Source organism: Plecotus auritus (genome assembly GCF_963455305.1).
Source record: "Plecotus auritus genome assembly, chromosome: 5".
Lineage (NCBI taxonomy): Eukaryota > Metazoa > Chordata > Mammalia > Chiroptera > Vespertilionidae > Plecotus > Plecotus auritus.
The window spans coordinates 109,789,336-109,809,137 of record NC_137776.1 but is presented as its reverse complement, the minus strand read 5'-3'; the positions used below and the strand labels follow the sequence as shown (position 1 = coordinate 109,809,137).

The window sequence follows — 19,802 nt, the reverse complement described above, 5'->3', positions numbered from 1 at the left end:
TAAAACCAGGCAGATCTGATGTTTGACTCAACCCTTAAATGGAACAAAATTTAACAAATGATCCATAAAGGACAAAAGTAAGTTATTTTAATAAATAAAATTCACATCCTATCTAATAAAAGAGTAATATGCAAATTGACCATCACTCCAACATACACAATGGCCGCTCCCATGTGGTCAAAGATGGACGCCCCCATGTAGACACAAGATGGCCGGCAGGGGAGGGCAGAAGGGAGGAACCAAGCCAGCAGGAGAGGGCAGTTGGGGGGAACCAGGCCTGCAGGAGAGGGCAGTTGGGGGGGACCAGGCCTGCAGGGGGGGCAGTTGGGGGCGACCAGGTTGGCAGGGGAGGGCAGTTGGGTGGGACCAGGCCTTCAGTGGAGGGCAGTGGGTGGGACCAGGCCTACAGTGGGGGGCAGTTGGGGGCATGCAGGTCGGCAGGGGAGGGCAGTTAGGAGTGACTGAGCCAGCAGGGTAGGGCAGTTGGGGGGACCAGGTCTTTAGGGGAGGGCAGTTGGGGGGGGGGGACCAGGCCTGCAGGGGAGGGCAGTTAGGGGTGACCAAGCCGGCAGGGGAGGGCAGTTGGGGGCCACCAGGGTGGCAGGGGAGGGCAGTTAGGGGTGACCAGGATGGCAGGGGAGGACAGTTAGGGGTGACCAGGCCGGCAGGGGAGGGCAGTTAGGGGCAATCGGGCCAGCAGGGGAGCAGTTAGGCATCAATCAGGCTGGCAGGGGAGTGGTTAGGGGGTTATCAGGCTGTCAGGCAGAAGTGGTTAGGGGCTATCAGGCAGGCAGGCAGGCGAGCGGTTGGGAGCCAGCAGTCCTGGATTGTGAGAGGGATGTCTGACTGCCCGTTTAGGCCCGATCCTGGTGGGCAGTCAGACATTCCTTTAGGGGTCCCAGATTGGAGAGGGTGCAGGCTGGGCTGAGGAACACACAACCCCTGTGCACGAATTTCGTGCACTGGGCCTCTAGTATTAAATAAGAGATTACACATACATAGGATTTCCAGACTAGAAAGGTGCTTGAGAAGTCATGGCCATTTGCACAAGATGGTTACAGTCCAGATGAGTGACAGGACAAATGTTACAGGGCCAGTTTCTGAAGCATCATCTCCAACTGTTCGTAAGACCATGTGGCTACTTTACAGTTAATAAAAGACACAACGTAGAGGATTGCCAAGAATGTTTGTCTTTGGGGCCACCAGGAGTGAAGGATCAGCTCCTGGATTTGAGGCTGGGCTTCAGAATTAGTGCTGTGGCCTCAGAGGTGGGCGATAGGTGAGAGGGTCAAAAGTGATAGGCCTAATTTATACCTAGCTACCTTATCTCTGAATTTATTTCAAAACAAAACAAAAACAGCAACCTAATTCTACATTCTGCAGGCTAAAGAAGCACTTAGTTCCATTTGTTGTCTGTTTCCACTCAAGTAAATATAAAGAGTAGGTGGAAGTATTTAGTTAATAGACCCCGCAATTACGTATTAAGACATGAAGTGTAGGACAACTTGAATCGGCCTCTGTTCAAGTCCATCTGTCCTGGACCATGTGCCCTGCTGGACCCTCAGTGTGGCGTTCCCTTGCAGGTCTTTAAGTTTACAGCTCTGTGATCTAAAATGACAAATGTGTTTAGAGTGAAACCCTATGGGTTCTGTGATCAGACTAACAAGTGTGTTCACAGGAAGATTTGGGAGGCTCTCAAGCTGAACCCCTTTTGTTGCTTGGTACCTATATTGAAACATCTGGAATCGATGTGCCCCCACAGTGCCCCAGTCATCACCTGTGGGAATGCCAAGCGGGAGCTGGTGCTTTAGGGAGAGGGAGGCCTGGGAACACCAGGAGGAGGAGGAATCTGACAGGAACCCAGGGGAGCCAGGCAATGAGACAGGATAAAGGTGGTGTCTGAGCAGAGACTTGTGGTCAGCATCCCTGAGAAAAGAGAAACCACGTTTAGGGAAAGTGGGGAGAGAGTGAGCTGAGGTGTGGGAGATGAGGCCGGGTCCACAGGTGGGTTTTATAGATCCAGGGGCCACTGGGAGTGTGGTGAAAAGACTGTTCTGGTTATCTGTTTCTGTAAAAATCTACCCCAAACATCGCAGCTTAACAGTAACCATCTTTCCCATTTCCCGTCTGGCTTAGCTGGGGGTTACCACTGGAAGTCTTTCCTGCATGCCTGAATTGTCTGTAGGTCTGGCGGGGCTCACAGCCAAGCGGACTCACGTGACTGTCCTGGATGCTGCTGACCAGAGCACGCACACGGGCAGCTGCATGGCGTGGGCTCCACAGCACAGAGACTGCCTCTGAGAGGCCTGACCCTGGAGGCAGGTGCCAGGACGCCCAGGGAGGACCTGCCAGGCTACTTAGGACCTTGTCTAGTCCCCAGTGTGGTCTCTGCTGCTGTATTGTATTAGAGGATGTCACAGAGAGAGCCCGTGTTCCAGGGAGGGGGCTGGGCGAGGACACTAGCAGAAGAGCATGTGACATGGACTCTATGGTGGTGGCCATCTTTGGAAAGTGCAAACTTGCACATTTCGTCTTGGAAAATCCACTGGAAAGGATGTCATTGGGAATGTCATCTTGCTTCACCATAACAGGCCAGCTCAGGCTGCTGTCCCTGAAATTCCGGAAGTTCAGACCAAGATTCTGAAAAATGGCCCAGGTGCTGAATGGAATGAAAGAGTGGGACCTCTCAGATGTCCAAATGATTAAACACATATTATAAGGTTTTGTCATTTTAAAAGACATACACATTTAAACTTGGGGAAAGTTTCAAACTGAATGCTGTCTAAATGATTAAACAGATATCAGAAGTTTCTGAAACTTTCAAAGACATATTAACTTAACTTGTGGAGAGTTCCAAGCCATAGCTATCATATTTTTAAAATAGGTTAATGAACATAGATTAAATAAAGCAGAAAACAAATTTCAACTACACAAAAGTATTGTCTGAAACATAAACTTACTATCAGAAGCTGGAAGAGGCAACAGAACTTTCAGCTTCTGCAACCTCAGAGGGTGTATTGCCCCGCAGACACTTTCGGTTGGAATTCTAGCCTCAAGATGGTGAGAATCAAGCCTGCAAGTGTATGATCAATGGAATGTCAGCTGGGCACTGATGCTCCTGTGCACAGCTGGACTCATGTTCTCCTCAGCAGCCCAGGGGCACAGCTGGCTTCAGCTGGTCAGGACAAGCAGGACATGTTAGACTTGCTGACCATCCAGGCAGGACAAGTAAAAAATCTATCCACCCTACATGGTTCTCAGCCATGCATTACGTGCATCAAGACCGAGTTTTATTTTCACAAGTTTTCATCTAGTGTCTTAGGATTCCACTGAGTTCAAACAATCTTACCGTCCACAGGGGAATCAAGTAAGACAGGAGACATTTAAGAAACCCAACACGGTGTAGCATGGGTATCACGGGTAGCAGTGAATTTAAGGATCTGCCACACAGAAAAAAAAGGCACAAGAAGGTTTGGGAATCTTTTGCCTCCTCACTATCCTCTCTCATCTAAATATAGCACTGGCTGGGTTCCATACCGGAGACCATGGATACCTTATCGAAAAGCATTCTCACTCATCAAAATGCACGTAAGACACATGTTGCCTCTTTACTCTCTGGTCCAGCTTTCACTAGATGACATCAAATGTTTTCTGCTTTTCTTGGTGAGAGAGAAAAGATATAAGAAATATATGAAAGATACATGGGCAATGATGGAAATAGGACTTAATATTAGATATGCTCCTCAAAAAGTAGTGGTGACCCAAGGTGGCCTACCTCAGCATGGGGACTATAGCTGGTCTTTTTGGCACTGAAGTCCTGACTTTGACAGGAAGACTTCTTCTGAGACCACGGCTTCCAGGGTTTTGTGCTCTGCCCCTGGGGCAACTCTGGGGTTTTGGGAGCTCAACGGCATGGAGGTAAGACTTCTGGTTGGCACTTCTGAGCTTACCACCATCATTCTCCCCCAAGTATTGGGAGCCTTTGTCACATGATTGCCATACTGTCCTGGGTGTCAGTCTCCCTTCCAAGAAGAAGATAGGTTCCTGGGGATGAGCTGCATTTCCCAATGGAAAGCCCAGAAAACACAGCCTCCAGTAGAGTTAACCATTTCCCTGCTGGGAACCTTCGTTTATCTTCTTCCCACGCATCTTCCCAGCTATCAGATGTGGTTCAGGCCGTTCCGAGAGGTGGTGAGATACCAGCAGGGAAGAAGGATGCCTGAAAACTCAAATACAGTATTCTGTAATGTTTTGAAATATTCTTTTACTTTAATTGTCTTTGTGTGTGTTTTCTGTGCCCTTCCCTATAGGCTTCCCCCCCAGTGTGTACCAGGCTCCTCCCTTCCATCTGAAAGTGGCTGAACTGTCACCCTCTCCATGAAGCATGTCACTGCCCAGAACTAAAATTAGAATAACCTTCCCTAACATTGCTCTTCTCTTCCCTGATTTATTTTCCCCACAGTATTTATACCACCTGACACACACTTTCATTTTATTTATTGCTTTTGTTTATTGTGTCTCTGCACACATTAGCATTGAGTCTATATAGAGATCAAGGAGTTTTGTTCACCTCTCTATTCTCAGCACTAAGGACAGGACCTGGCAAACAGTAGGCACACAAGAAAATCTGCTGCCAGGATGAAATGACCTGCCTGAGTTATGTACGAGCACATTGTCAGGGTTTTAAGAGTCAAGCAGTGAAGTATAGCAAAGTCCCCTTTTGGTACTCTATCCTCCAACACACATCCCTCTGCCTCAGGGAATAGCCACAATTATTAATTCACTGATAGAAATAGTCCTCTTTTCTTGGTCTTTACCCAAAAACACATGCAGTTTTGTTGTGTGCTTTTAAAAATTTTTACAAAAATGGCATTCTGTCATATCTATTTGCAAAATGCCTTTTTCACCTACCATTTATAGCTTAGTCATATGCCCTTGTTTGTATTTCAGACTGAGATGGTTCATTTTTTAAAATCCTCACTCAAGGATATGTTTATTGATTTTTTTTTTTCAGGGAGAGAGAAAGGTAGAGGGAAAGAGAGAAACATCCATCAGTTGCCTCTTGTACATACCCTGACCGGGGATCAAACCCGCAGCCTAGGTATGCACCCTGACCTGGAATCAAACCCAAAACGTTTTGGTGTATGGGATGACCCTCCAACCACCTGAGCCACCAGGTCAGCACACTGAAATGGTTAATTTTAAGTGTCAGCTTGGCTAGAAAATGGTGCCCAGTTCTTTGGTCAAACATTACTCTGGAGGTTGCTGTGAAGTTACTGTGTAAAAGTGATTAATATTTACAATCAGTTGAATTTAAGTGAAGAAGGGAACTGGACACCCAATGCAAAAGAATGAAACTCCACCACTATCTTACACCATACACAAAAATTAACTCAAATGCATCAAAGAGGCCTTTTCAGATGTTTATTGACTATTTGTTTACTCTTCTGAAAATTGCAGTTCTATATCTTTATTTATTTATAGTTTATCTTTTTCCTCTTAAATTCTTGATACTCATTTTTGTTACATGTTACAAATATTTTCTCTTAAGCTATCAGTTGTTGTTTTTTTAGAGAATTGTATTTATTTTATTTTTTATTATTTTATACTAGAGGCCCAATGCATGAAATTTGTGCATGGTGGGGAGGTGGTGGGGGTTGTCCCTCAGCCTGGCCTGCACCCTCTCCAATCTAGGATCCCTCGGGGGATGTCCAACTGCCGGTTTAGGCCCGAGGGATCTGGGACCTCTGGCTCCTAACTGCTTGCCTGCCTGCCTGCTTGATTGCCCCTAACCGCTTCTGCCTGCCAGCCTGATTGCCCCCTAACCGCTTCTGCCTGCCAGCCTGATTGCCCCCTAACCGCTCCCCTGCTGGCCTGATTGACGCCTAACTGCTCCGCTGCCAGCCTGATTGCCTCCCAACTGCCCTCCCCTGATGCAACCCGCCTTCTCTGCTGGGACCTGCCTCCTCCACACGAGGTGGTGGAGTCACCAGGATCGGCCTCCTCCACGCCACATGGAGCTGCAGGACCCCCAGGCCTCACCGCGTGGAGCGGCTGCCGGGCCCCACCTCCGCTGTGTGCACGGCCATCTTGTCGCAGCCATCTTGTGACGACGTTGCGTGCGAGGGCGCGAGGACCACCGAGGCTTTTGTTAGTATAGATATTTTTATTGATTTCAAAGAGAAAGGGCAAGGGAGAAAGAGATAGAAACATCAATGAGAGAGAATCATTGACCAGCTGCCTCCTGCATGCCCCCTACTGGGGGCTGAGCCTGCAACCTGGGCATGTGCCCTTAACCAGAATTGAACCCAGGACCCTCCAGTCTGCAGGTCGACACTCTATCTACTGAGCCAAACTGGCCAGGGCTATCAGTTGTCTTTTAACTTTGCGGTGTGTTGATTTTATTTTGATGTAATCAAATCTCTCTTTCCTTTATATCTTTTGCTTTGTGTCTTTTGGTCCCATTTAAGGTCATAAATATAGCACCATTGTCTTTGTGCAATACCTTTATATTTTTACTTTTTACATTTAATTCTGGAATTCATCTGCAATATGTTTTGGGGATCTAGTTTTACATTTTTTTCTCAAATGACTAGCTAATTATTCAAACACCAGTCATTTTCCCCCCACTAATTTGAAAAAGTATGTTTTCTTATTTTTAAAAAGCATCTATTAAAATGATGATATGATTTTTCTCCTTTCAATGTGTTAATTGGTGTGCCTCCAGTTGCTGAACCCTGTCTCCCCAAAGTATAATGGAAACCAGTGAATGATCCCACCTTTCCCAAGTGGGGAATGCACACCTGTACAGTCCACTTTTGAGAAATGCTTGGAAATGGAAAGAAAAGTGGGTTTCTCCCTGAGACAGACACAAACATCTACACTGGGAAGCCAATCAAGAGGAAATGAGAAACCAAGGGGGAAAGGGTTCTCAGCTCACTTGGGCCAGACAGCCCCATCAGTGGTCTTTCTGGACCTCGGCTGTGGAAGCACCGGTCACCCAGGCACCATTGCCCCATTGTCCTGGCATCTTTGTTATGTAGCTTCTAAGAATGGAATGAGAGTCCCATACTCTTCCCTCCCACCTTTCTTGGGCTTGATGGGAAGAAGAATGCATATGACTGGTGAATGGACCTTCCCCTGAGCCACCACTGCCATTCATCAAAGCAATATACACTATGATTGAAAATTCTATCTCTCAGCTTTGTTTCCAAGAAAACCTTCCCTTCTTGGCTCTGTAGTCTTTACACTACATGCTGTAAACTCAGCAAGTCAAGGTATTCATGAGATTTTAAAATGAAGATTTCAGTGAAAGTTTGAGTTGTACACCCAGCCTCCCCAAAGGTCTAGATCTCAACAGGTTAAAAAATTAACCATTTGAGATATACATTTCAAATAGAGTGTCTAATAAAGTATTCATAGCCCACTGATGAGAATCAAAATTTTTTTGAAGAAAATAAATTCTTTGTTCCTTTATAGAAAGATGAAAAAATTTTAATTTATGTATTAAAATTTGGCTGCCTCTGTTACTGCAGCCAAGCCACAGTGGGCTGAAGAACAAGGTTGAGTCCTGAATTAGAGTCAAATGAAAATCTTCCTTTGGATTGAATGAACCACCCTGACCCAAGGAGAGCCTTGCCTCTTCCCATGGCATCTCCTGGCCCTCACCTCCCCACCACCACCTTTTGCCTTAACCTAATGCATCAATCACTTTAGTAGATTTTCTAATTAGAACCATTCTTGATTTTCCGAGTTAAGCCAGACTGCATCCTGGTGCATCTTTGCTTTAAATACTTCTGGATTTGATTTGTCCACATTTCATTAAGGATTTTTGGCACCCAACTTCATATACATAAATAGCAGTTCTTGTTAAAACCAGCTCAAATTTCTGATGCACATGCCACCCATCCCAATGTTGACATAATTGGACAAATGGAGAATCATTTAACCAGTGCACTCTGGGGAAGCCCTGGGATTGATTACAATATTTTCCCCAAAAAACAAAAATGCAAAGTCAAGGGGTTGAGAAAAGTAGGTGTTAATTTTTAAATATTAGCTCCATTTAGTATGTTGCCTTTGCAATAGGTGACCTTATTTTTCCATTCATATTGGTACTAGTCATCCAACTTATTGCTCCCCAAAAAGGATCAATCTGATATTTTAGAATTTAATAACCATGAGTTTTCTAACTCAAAACTTATCCAAATAAGACAAAAAGTAAGTCAGCCATTTATATATATATAATAGGGACCCAGTGCATGAATTCATGCACTTTGAAAGGAACTGTGGGCCACGAGGCTGCGGTAGGTACAGGGGTGGGTCTCAGCCCACCCTCTGTGCCACCACCCAGCCCCTCCCACCACGGCCCCCTGTCCCCTATCTGCGAGCAGCTGGTCCCCTGTCTGCTTGCAGCCCTGCTCCCGCTGCAGCCACTCCCAAGCGCTGATGGCCGCCAGTCATGCTCGCACCCGCTGAAGGCACAGAGTGATTGGGGCGGTTGCCAGCACCAGGTGGGACCAGGGCGGGCAGGAGCAAAGAATTTTCAGTAACCACCAGAGGCTCACCCCGATGACAGCGACTGGTGCCCTGCTTTGGTCTGGTGCCCCGGCTCACCTGCTCCACCATCCCACTGCGGCCAATGCCCGCCATGTTCCGCGCATGCCCTCTGGTGGTCAGCACACGTCATAGTGACTGGTTGTTCAGTTGTTCCAGTTGTTCTGACATTCAGTCTATTTGCATTTTATTATAGCCTTTTATTATATAGGATATACATTTAAATATATATATATATATATATAATATGTATATATTCAATATATTTTTTTATTTCATGAGAAATAAAATGAATCACTACAGGATAAGACACTACCGTAGGTTCAAATATTAAGCCAATCAAGGTAAATCTGATCTCTGTACTTTTTGCCCCAAGTAGATAGCTACCGATTACTTGAGCTGACAGACTTAGAATTACAACCCTTTTTTGCCACCGTTCATGAAAAAAGACAAATCTAAGTTGTTCTTTTCACATGTGGGTCTTTATTCTTAGCCATGTACACTGAGGACAGCATCTCCTCTGGCCTCTAGACCTGTCCTGAGCAGTTTGATGCTGCTCTTCTGTTTGTGGTTGGGTGGACTGGCCTGTTGTGACTCACACCACTGTTTCTGCCTATCAGTCATTTAGGGTTCTTAGTACAGAGGACAAGACTAAAAGAAGAGGGCTTGCAGGGTCAGACTCACTACTTGCCTGCCTGGTTTCTCTGTACACAGGTGAGATATTCCTGAACATCATCCGGGGACCCCAGAATAAGGGGGACTCGTTGGTGAATGGCCTCGGGCTTCACGTCCAACACCGGCTGGGTGCCTGTGGTCGCCAAGCCCCCCGCCTGCTCAATGATGAAGGCCACAGGATTGCACTCATACAGGAGCCGGAGCTGCAGAGAAAGGGTCAGGCAAGTTGCAAGTTGCCCCAAATCGTAAGCCCTGCCCCTGAAGCTGGATGCAGAATTCCTACCGCTGGACTTCTGCCTGGTCAGTGCAGTGGGCTCAAGCCCCTCCGCAGAGGGGGCTGCCTGAGATCTAGCACCTCGGGAAGGCAGCTGGGTACATCAGCTGCTGAGCAGGGCATGGGCCTTTGCAGGCACCTCTGCTCAGCAGTTACCTGACTTGTGACATATGAGAGACCTGCCTCTTCACTCGGGCAGAGAAGATCTCGGTGCCCCTTTCTTGCAGTTTCCTAAGGAGGGAAACTGAGGCTGTGGCCTAGTTAGAGGCTCTGTCGGTAAGAAATGAGGCTTGGATGGGGTTGGAAGGTCACCTCAGAGTGCTGGATGCTCTCCCAGGATAACCACAGTATCCTGGGGAGTGGCAAGGAACTCCACTTCTCAAGGGTCCACTCTGCTGAACAGTGTGCTGGTACTTAAATTGCCTTTTTTGTCCCTTAAACTAAATTGACTCCCGTTGCTTACAGTACACAGCATTCTGCATGTCCCTCTCATGGTCTGGCAGTGAGGTTTGCTTGCCACCTGCCTTCCTCCTGTGTCACCGCCCTGAGGGCAGGCACAGCATCTATCTGGGTCACTGTGGCATCTCCAGTTCCTGTACTGCCTGACACAAAGAAAGTGTCCAAACAAGGCTACCACAGACCTTGCCCAAGGGCTCCCAGCAGATGGCAAAAATGGGGGGCGCGGATAAAAGTGGCCCATGCCCTGCTTGCCAAGCTGTACTCATGGACTCAGGGCTGAGCTTGTTCCAAACAAGGAATACCTTTTGTAAAAGGCTTGATGGAAATTAGCAGGTGACTTCCCGTGTCAATAATTCATGATGAGTTGAACTGAAATGGGCTGGAATGAATGTCCTTTTTGGGTCTATTTATGTAATTATGTTGTGACTCCCTCCCCAGACTAACCCCCACCAGACACACACACACACACACACACACACACACACACACACACACACACACACCACATTAGATTCAAGGTGACATTCTAGCAAATTTTTCTGGCTTGGTACCATTCTATCTTCTTCCTTCCCCCATAGATGCAAAATCTATAACTTTTTAACTCCCTTTTCTATAATCAGCTTAGGAAGTGGTTGACCCAGCACTATGCAGCCTTTTCCTTTCTTTCCTTCACATCCATTTTGAAGACATGTTGAAACTACTTGGAGAAACAGCCATATCTGGTGCTGATTTTTTTTTAATTTTTGTTATTTCATGGAGAGGAATAAAGTGTGTCTGGTCTGGGTTGGACAGACAGGCACTCAGGAGAGAGTATGTTAAGACTCTGGGCCATTTACTTGCCATTTTGGTAAAACAGAGTACGATGCCCTCACCTAGACCTCTTGCCCTTCGAGTCGTGGGCAGCCTGGCGGGGCAGAGCGGAGCCCCAGAGCATGTGGACACCTTGAGTTGCTAGTTTTGTCCTTGATCATCCACAGGAGGACACTGGAGGCCATGCTGTCCTGGACAGGGCACCAGGGAGACTCTGGCTGGCAACTTGTAGAGCTTGGCTCTGTCCTCTCCTCTCCCTGGCCCTGGGGTGAGGGCAGGGCTTTTGGGTGTCAGACATGAATGTCCCAGGTTGTAACCAACTGACCTTTGTTTGTACCTTATTGATTCAGACACTTCAAAATCAAACAAACAAAGCACAGCATTCTCACATAGTTTGTTCTGGAGCCAAGGTTTGCTCTGACCTTAAGATCCCAGGGGTGTAATAAACTCCCCTGAAACACAGTGCCCAGGGCTTCATGGTGCCTTGGCCTGTGGACCTTACAATCTTTTTTTTTCCTGTAGTTAAAATCTACACGGCTCTACAGATGCAAGTAAACAGAGGAGAGTTATCATCCTCCCCCTATATACACACACACAGATGCGGCCACAGAGTCCATGAGAGCCAAAACATGGAGGTCAGGAGCCAATGGTACTCTAAATATGGGTGGTGGCTATGGTGCTGTGCACATCAGTCTATGTAGGGAATTATGGCAATGCTTATATAATTATATGTGTGCATTTTTGACAAATTTAAAATCATTTTAATAATTAATAATAATTAATCTTAATGTTCTCCCTATTGGAACTGAGTAGGTGGCAAGCATGGTTGTGTTTAAGAGTTTCCTCATCTTTTTGCTTGATCTCCTTTAATTCTCCATAACACTTCTTTGTGCCCGCACCTCTCACACAGACTTTTCTGTGATTCCTAGTACAACAGGTTCATATACATGAGCTCAACACTCACATGAGGAGAAATGCCTGATACACCAATATGCATATTCAAAATCTCCTCCCTGGTTTCATGTGCTATTAGATTTCTGGTCATGGCTTTGAACCTGCCATTCCAATAACTCAAATCGCCCACCCCGGGAGACATGTATACGTGTGGCCAGTTGTTAGTGTGTCTGAGAATATGGCAGTTCTTTGTTTTGACTTGCCTACTTAGCTATGATTTCTTAGACTGGCTTTACATCAGACACCTTTCCATGAAAGGATTTATTTAGGATCGATGCCTTTGGATCATAGGATTCCTACTCGATAATGCCAGCATTTTCAGTTTTGTGTCATACAAATGCTTAAGATCTTATAGGCACTACCTTTCCAGAAATACTGAATGAAGTCAGAGCAGAAGTTCTTATTTTGGAGTTTGGAAACTTTCTGGGGGATTGTGGATGAACTTCAGGTCACCTGTGAATCCCCTGAACACATTTGTAAAGTGCATGTTTACATGCATTTCTTTCTAGGAAGTGGGGCCATAAGTTTATTAGATTCTGAAAGGGGCCTATTTTCCAAAATGAGTTGGTGGTGCTGCTAAAAATCAGAGAGAACATGTGAAAAGTGGGAGATAAACACACTGACTGGTGGTGAATGAAGGGCAGGAGGCCAGAGGAAGGGAAGGCCAGAAAAATCACCACTCACAGCTTCAGCCTTCTCCTCCAGACCCACAACAGCCCCAAATTCACTCACACACCTCATTGATTTTCTACCTGCCCACTCACAGACAGGCATGCCCAGGTCAGGCAGCAGCCGAAAAGCAGGTGTGAAGAGAAAGGGAACTCCACTGGCTCCCTGACGGGGTCCAGCCAGTGGATAAGGGAGAATTACCTTGCCCTTGGGATTTTTCTGGTTCGCTGGGTATAGGAAGATCCCTCCATAGACCAGGGTGCGGTGCACATCGGCCACCATGGAGCCCACATACCGGGCCCCATAGGGAGGCCCGCTGTCCTAGAAGGCAGAGAGGGAGGAGACAAGATGCAGTGAGTTCTGCAATTAGCTACACCCGCTCCCGGTCACACGTCCAGTTGGTGTGGCCTCTGCATTCCAGGTTCTTCATCCTGCACCCAGGAGCGGAGGAATTGAAAAACATTATATAATTAAGCATTTCATTCATTAGGAGCCCCCATAGCTTGACCAGTGATTGAACTCATTAAGTGAGGACTACTTAAATTAAGATATTACACCCTGAAACAACCTTAAAAGAACAGCTATTTTTTAAAAAAGAAAGTATATATTGCAGAAAAGCAGATATGCCACCCCAAAATATGTCACTTGGGCATATGGACTATTTTCAATTAAAGTCCATTGAGACATAGCTCGCCCTTGCGAAAGGTACCCTCCTTGTCCCAGGAGGGAGAGCCATCCTTACAGCAGAGGCAGGGAATACTCAGCAGAATGTTTAGGGCTGAGAAGGCTGTATCGACAAGGCTGGTTACGTCCTCACTAATTTACTACCCTACATCCCCCTTCTCTGTCCTCTCAATTCTTCACACATTTATTGTTTCTTTGTTTAAAAGGAGCTTTGGTCATTTCACTTGAGTTTCACATTTCTATGGGGCTCCATAAGTGCAAAATTAAATTAGTTTTCTCCTGTTAATCTGTCTTATGTTAATTTAATTGTTAGACCAACCAAAGAACCTAGAAGGGAAGAAGAGAAAGGTTTTCCTCCCTTGTGACTCACACAGTTGCTTGGCAGCCCCTTAAAACTCACTGGCGCACCACGCCTCAGAGCTCTCTTTACTTCCGGAGAGCCAGGCCCCTCGAACAATGACAATGTTTGCACTTACTCCAAGAATGCTTACCACTGGCAAACTTTTAAGCAGCTTTAGAAACCATTTCTCACTTAAAATAGTACATCAAAATGTTATCATTTTAATGTGTGACCCAAAGAGAACAGAACCCAGATTACAGAGAGGATCCAAGATGGCGGCGTAGGTAAACAACTAAACTGCTGCCTCGCACAACAATTTCAAAACTACAACTAAAAGACAAAACGTCTATCACCCAGAACCACGGGAAAGCTGGCTGAGTGGAAGTTCTACAACTAGAAGGAAAGAGCAAACAGCATTGAGGGGTACACAAGCGCGGAAAAGCTGAGCTTAACCTAGCAAACTTGCAGCCCTGGTCAGACAGCTCCAAAACCTCCAAACCCCAAGCAAAGAGGAGAAAACTGCAGTTCTCGCTGTAGCGCCTGCTGGGTGGCCTCAGACAGTAGCTGACCTGCACCCCATTGGAGATCCAGAAGCCAGTGTACCCATTGGTCAGAGTAAGACACCAGATTTCAACTCCTCACATCCATAAGAGACACATTCAAGAGGGAGACTCAGTGAGCACCAAAGCCCCACTGAAACAAGTCCTGCACCATAAGCGTGTCTCCAGCGCAGCAGTTCTTCCATTATAGACACAGCGGGCCCTCACAGCCAATTGGCCTGGAGGTCAATTCCTCCCAGTGTACCAACAGCAATCAAGGCTTAACTACACCAAGACTTTGCACTCAGCCCACAAAGGGGTGTACCAAAGGCGTCCACCTTAAGTGATTGGGGAGGCTGAGCTACTGGCCCCTATAGGTCACCTATCACACAAAGCCACTCCATCAACACAAGGAAGCAGCAAAATGCGGAGACCAAGAAACATGTCACGAATGAGAGAAATGGAAGAAAGCAAACTACTGGACGACATAGAGTTCAGAACCACATTTATAAGGTTACTCAAGAATCTTCTAAAAACTGCTGAGGATCTTAGTGAGACCTTTAAGGATCTTAATGAGAATACCAAAAAAATGGAAAAGGACCATTCAGAAATTAAGCATACACTGTATGAAATAAAGAATATACAGAAATTCAACTGTAGATCAACTTACCCCAAGAATCAAACCAAAGATCTGAAATATGAGGAAACAAAAAACACCCAACCAGAAAAACAAAAAGAAAAAATCCAAAAATATGAAGATAGTGTAAGGAGCCTCTGGGACAACTTTAAGTGTACCAACATCCGAATTTTTGGGGTGCCAGAAGAAGAGAGAGAGCAAAATATTGAAAACCTATTAGAAGAAATAATGACAGAAAACTTCCCCTACCTGGTGAAAGAAATAGACTTACAAGTTCAGGAAGCACACAGAACCCCATACAAGAGGAATCCAAAGAGGACCACACCAAGACACATCATAATTAAAATGCCAAGGGCAAAAGACAAAGAGAGAATCTTGAAAGCAGCAAGAGAAAAACGGTTAGTTACCTACAAGGAAGCACCCATACGACTGTCAGCTGATTTCTCGGCAGAAACTATGCAGGTCAGAAGGGAGTGGCAAGAAATATTCAAAGTGATGAACAGCAAGAACCTACAACCAAGATTACTCTACCCAGCAAAGCTATCATTCAGAGTTGAAGGTCAGATAAAGAGCTTCACAGACAAGAAAAAGCTAAAGGAGTTCATCACCACCAAACCAGGATTACATGAAATGCTGAAGGGTGTTCTTTAAGAAGAGGAAGAAGAAGAAAAAGGTAAAGATAAAAATTATGAACAACAAAATGACATCAAATACATACCTACCAACAAGTGAATCTAAAAATCAGGTGAATAAAAAATCTGAAGAACAGAATGGACTGGTGAATATAATAGAATCAGGGACATAGAAAGGGAGTGGACTGACAATTCTCAGCGGGGAGGGGGTGTGAGGGGTGTGGGAAGAGATTGGACAAAAATCTTACACATATGGATGAAGACAGTGGTGGGGGGTAAGGGCATGGGGTGGGGTGGGGAATCAGGTGGAGGGAAGCTATGGGGGAAAAAAAGAGGAACACCTGTAATAATCTGAACAATAAAGATTTATTTTTAAAAAAATCATTAAAAAAAAAAAAAAAAAAGAGAACAGAACCCAATCGTTATTTTACATTTCCTTCTTCCACTAAGCGTTCCAAGTCCAGTGTGTGTCTCACAGCACATCTCCCATTAGGCTAGTGACAGTTCAAGTGTTCAATAGCCTCACGTGGCTGTTGTGCTGTTAGTGCAGATTTCATTACAACCTTTCTCTTCTCATATCTCAAAAATGGTTAAAATGCAGAATATTCTGTATGTCCTTTTTGGAGGGGTAGGTATTTTTATTTTTTTAATTGAATTTATTGGGAAGAAACCAATCGATGCATCTCTCTCACATCAATGTTTTCCTTCCCCCGCCCCTCCCCTGCCCCTGCCCTTCCTCTCTCTCTAAAAATCAACTGAAAAAATATCCTTGGGAGAGGATTAAAAAAAAAAAAAAACAGACAAAAGAGAGAGAGAGAGAGAGAGAGAGAGAGAGAGAGAGAGAGAGGAACTCTTCAAAGCTTCAATTTAAGGTTGAGGCAGCAAAGTCAGGTCCCAGCATCCTGTTGACCAAGTGTCACCTGGTCCCATGGCATCCCATGAGGAGCTTTCAGGTCGGCTTCCCACACCAACACTTTCCCACTGTGTGAAAAGGGGCCTCTCTCACCATACCCCCCAGGATTTAGTGAGAAAGGGTCCCACTTGTAAACAAGCTTTTGTTTGACTCCCAATTTAGGCCAGACTTTACACTTGATCTGGAAATTCTTTATGTGTCCATTTCTGCCTTAGAAGCACTCCCTGGATGGTGGGCATGCTTAATGAATGGCTTGGGCTATATTAACAGCCACATAAAGTCTGGAACCGGGTGATCACATTGAGAGTCAAAGAGCTCCCTAAAGCGTGGCATAAACACAAGGCCCAATATCAGAGCATAAGAATGGGACTTTCAAATATAACTCTTCCATCTAAAAGCAAATATAACTGAGTGCCAGAATCTATGAAGCCCAGAAAACAAATGACTAGAGAGAGGTTCTGGCCTGAAACGCCAAGTTTCGAAAATATGGGCTCATTAAAAACAATTGCTCCTGGAAAAACTCAACTGGGGAGTGGTGTCATCTTTAGTAGGCAAACTTTAGCTATAGAAGGTACTGATTGCTTATGAAGGCAGTCTGCCACTCCATACTGATCAGAGCCATGAACAGTGGCACCAAACCTACTCTGGCCAGGCCCTCAGAGCCACCATTGAAACAGGAACCCACTGAGATGGCATTCTGCCTTAGGCTTTCTTCACTCACCTCAGGAAATTTCTTTTTCTGCACGTATTCTGTAGTGGCAGCATCAAAATACTTGGCGTAGCCCTCATTGAGGCTGTAAATATTTCCTTTCTTTTTGATTTTGACCTCTTTTTCTACCAGAACAAATTCACCAAGAGCCTAGAAAGTTGAAGAAAAATACCAGTCAGAAGAGAGATACCAGGAAACAGAAGCCAGCAGCACAAGCCCCGACAATCCCAGAACATGAGAAGATGTGGGCCTCCTGGAAGGGACCAGGGGGTTGCCAAGTCCTTCAGCAGCCTGCCCAGTGATATTTGCATGAGATCTATAAAGAACAGTGACAATATTGAGTCCGCACAGGAAGCATAAGCAGCAATATACAGGAGATAACATAATTCAAGAAAAGAGGGAAAGTTTCCTTTGTAACATTCACAGTCAGCTAGACTACTCATTACAAGGACCCTAGCAGTGTTTATCCCCCAACTTACCACCCTCAGCTAATTCCTAATGTTTTCAGGAAGACTTGAGCCATTACCAGTGAGAACAACAAGTTACACAAACGGGGATTTATCATAAAGGTGGGGAAGGCAGTTCTACCACTAATTTGTGGTCTAGTTATTTTATTTTAATAATTCAGTCTTGGAAACCATTAAAAGCTCCTGGTATCTCAGTTCTTATATGGGGTAAAGGAGAAATCCCTTCAATCAGAAACTGCATGTACTTGGCATAAGGAATCTACACTAATAAAAGAGTAAGATACAAATTGATCGTACCTTTGCGATGCCCACCAGCCAATCAGGGGTGACTATGCAAATTAACCCAACAAAGATGGCAGGTTAATTTGCATGTGCTGAGTGGCTGGGGGCAGGGTGGGACGCCAACGCAACAACGCAGGCATTCTGCACCACCCCAGCCGCTCCGGGCCTCTGGGCAGTGTGGGAAGGCAGAAAGGTGGCTCCGGCTGTATCGAAGGTGGTGCTGGCAGCCAGGGGAAGGAAGGCCCATTCTTTCACGAATCTTCGGGCCTCTAGTAGTTGATAAAAATTAAAGAAATCCTCAGAATTATTAATAACATTGTGCCCTGTCCCCCATGGTCACTATCTGTAGGACACCCTCAGGTATCCTGGTGCAGAGTGCAGTGACATCAGTCCCTGTGGATATGATTAGCCAGCTGCACATTTCACCTTGGAAGGCTGGATGTCTCCCTAAGTCACTGGAAGGGAAGTCAGGGCCTGGAACTCCAATCAGTTCTGATAAACCCTAAGATGATGACTCACAACGCTCAGCTAGACTAGGAGGTTCCTCATGAACATAAACGACATTTCCAGAATATAAAGAGACACGGCCATGCCTACTATGTAAGAAACAAGACAGTGACAAGGATACTCAGCTACTGTGGAATGTGAGTGATGACTGCTTCCCTACCAGTGAATCCCTACCCTCACTTTAATCTTCCCACCTCCTAGAGAAAAATTACTGAGATATATAATCATTAATTGTACCCACTTCTAGACAACACTGACTTTTTTCAAATCCTCCTTAGAATCATCAAGCAAAATAAGTGTTATCATAGCCCGAACCATGGTTCCTCTATAGTGCATTCTCTGTTGCTCAGTAAACCTAACTTATTTTTATTACAGGTATGTTCTTGATGGTCTCTGGTTCATGAGCTTTAATATCCTATGTGCACATTTGTTGCTTTGGAGCAGCCTAGCACAGAGTTCTACTTCCTAAAAGCAACCTAACTTCCTTTGGTGAATGATTTCTTCCCATTGGATGCCAGTCTAGGAAGACACTAAGCTGGGCCTCCCCCAGCACAAGGTCAGGCACTTGACTTAGCGTGGCAAATTAGATACTCCTCCCTATCATCTGAATGAGAGACAGAATCCACAGTGGTGTCCAAACCAGACTTGTGGTGCTGCCAGTCCATTCCTGTGCATCTTATTTCCTGGTCCTCTAGATCCGCCCATTTCTAGCCTGGGTCTCCAGCTTTCCCTTGAATGCTGTAGCGTCCTTTACTTAATTGCGCCAGAATGTGTTTCTCTCCCCACTTAGCAGTAAGAGTGAGATATACACAACTGTTGTCTAACTAATGTCATTCACTTGTTTATCCATCGCTGGGCCTGGGTGGGGTACTCAGGCCCCTAGAGAGTTGTTCCCTATTGTGGGAAAGAAGATAGTTGTGGAGCCTTACCCTAACCTGGAAAATATGTTCCTTTGTTTTGACTCTGTGATCACTAACAACCACTGATTATTAAAAAGCTTCCCATGGCTTTGAGGAGAAGATACCTCATTATTAGGCACCATATCTTTGTCATTCAGAAACACCTCTGCCATTTGTAAATGGATGCATTGACATTGTGGTTTATAGCACATTTGAGTTGGGTTAACACTAGGTGGTCCCTCTGTGACTGCACACGAAGTGTTCTCTGACAAAATCAAATGATCAGCCCTGCAAACTCAGAAGTCAGACAGGCTCTGGTTGACTGTTTCACCTTGAAAGGCTCTGGCCTGTGAGTCCCTGCCTAAATAATCTGCTGGCCACTCTCCATGATTTCTCTATCTGTGACCTGGGACAATGGCCATAAGCTACTTCAACTTGAAGTCAACCTTCCAAACAAGCCCTAAACTTCCCATACTGGGTCTTTGCTGAAATGTCCTTTTGAGTAGGGTGATGTGATCCAAGGCGTTTTCAGGCTAGTGAAGAAGGATCAGCAGTGATTATACTGTGTGTCTCTTCTTTCTGATGTGCAATCAAGCTCTCAGCTACCTATGTCCAGACTGAGCCCTCCGTCGTGATTGAAGATGGGAAACATGGGCTGTGTCTCTAGAACTTTTAAGTTGGACCCCTAAACCAAATGCACCTACCTATTGCCTTTACAACCATTTCCGAATGTTCTTGGAAATATTTTGCTTGCAATCAAGAGCAGTTTACTCAAAATTGATATAATAGTTAAGCACAA

The 19,802-nt window shown here is 45.4% G+C and overlaps 1 protein-coding gene across 2 annotated transcripts in view; it reads right to left on the bottom strand.

Annotated features, from left to right (window-relative positions):
• Positions 1–9,010: 9,010 nt before the first annotated feature.
• Positions 9,011–19,802, bottom strand: part of FBP2 (fructose-bisphosphatase 2) — a 29,775-nt gene continuing 18,983 nt past the window's right edge. The window contains exons 5-7 of one of the 2 annotated variants that reach the window (XM_080669088.1): positions 16,861–16,998; positions 12,596–12,715; positions 9,011–9,431 (exon numbers count right to left, since the gene is read on the bottom strand). In XM_080669088.1, coding sequence (XP_080525214.1) covers positions 9,237–9,431; positions 12,596–12,715; positions 16,861–16,998 — 453 coding nt within the window. In that variant the 3' untranslated portion in view covers positions 9,011–9,236. The remainder of the gene's footprint in view (positions 9,432–12,595; positions 12,716–16,860; positions 16,999–19,802) is intronic. The other variant, XM_080669089.1, reaches the window with a different exon arrangement.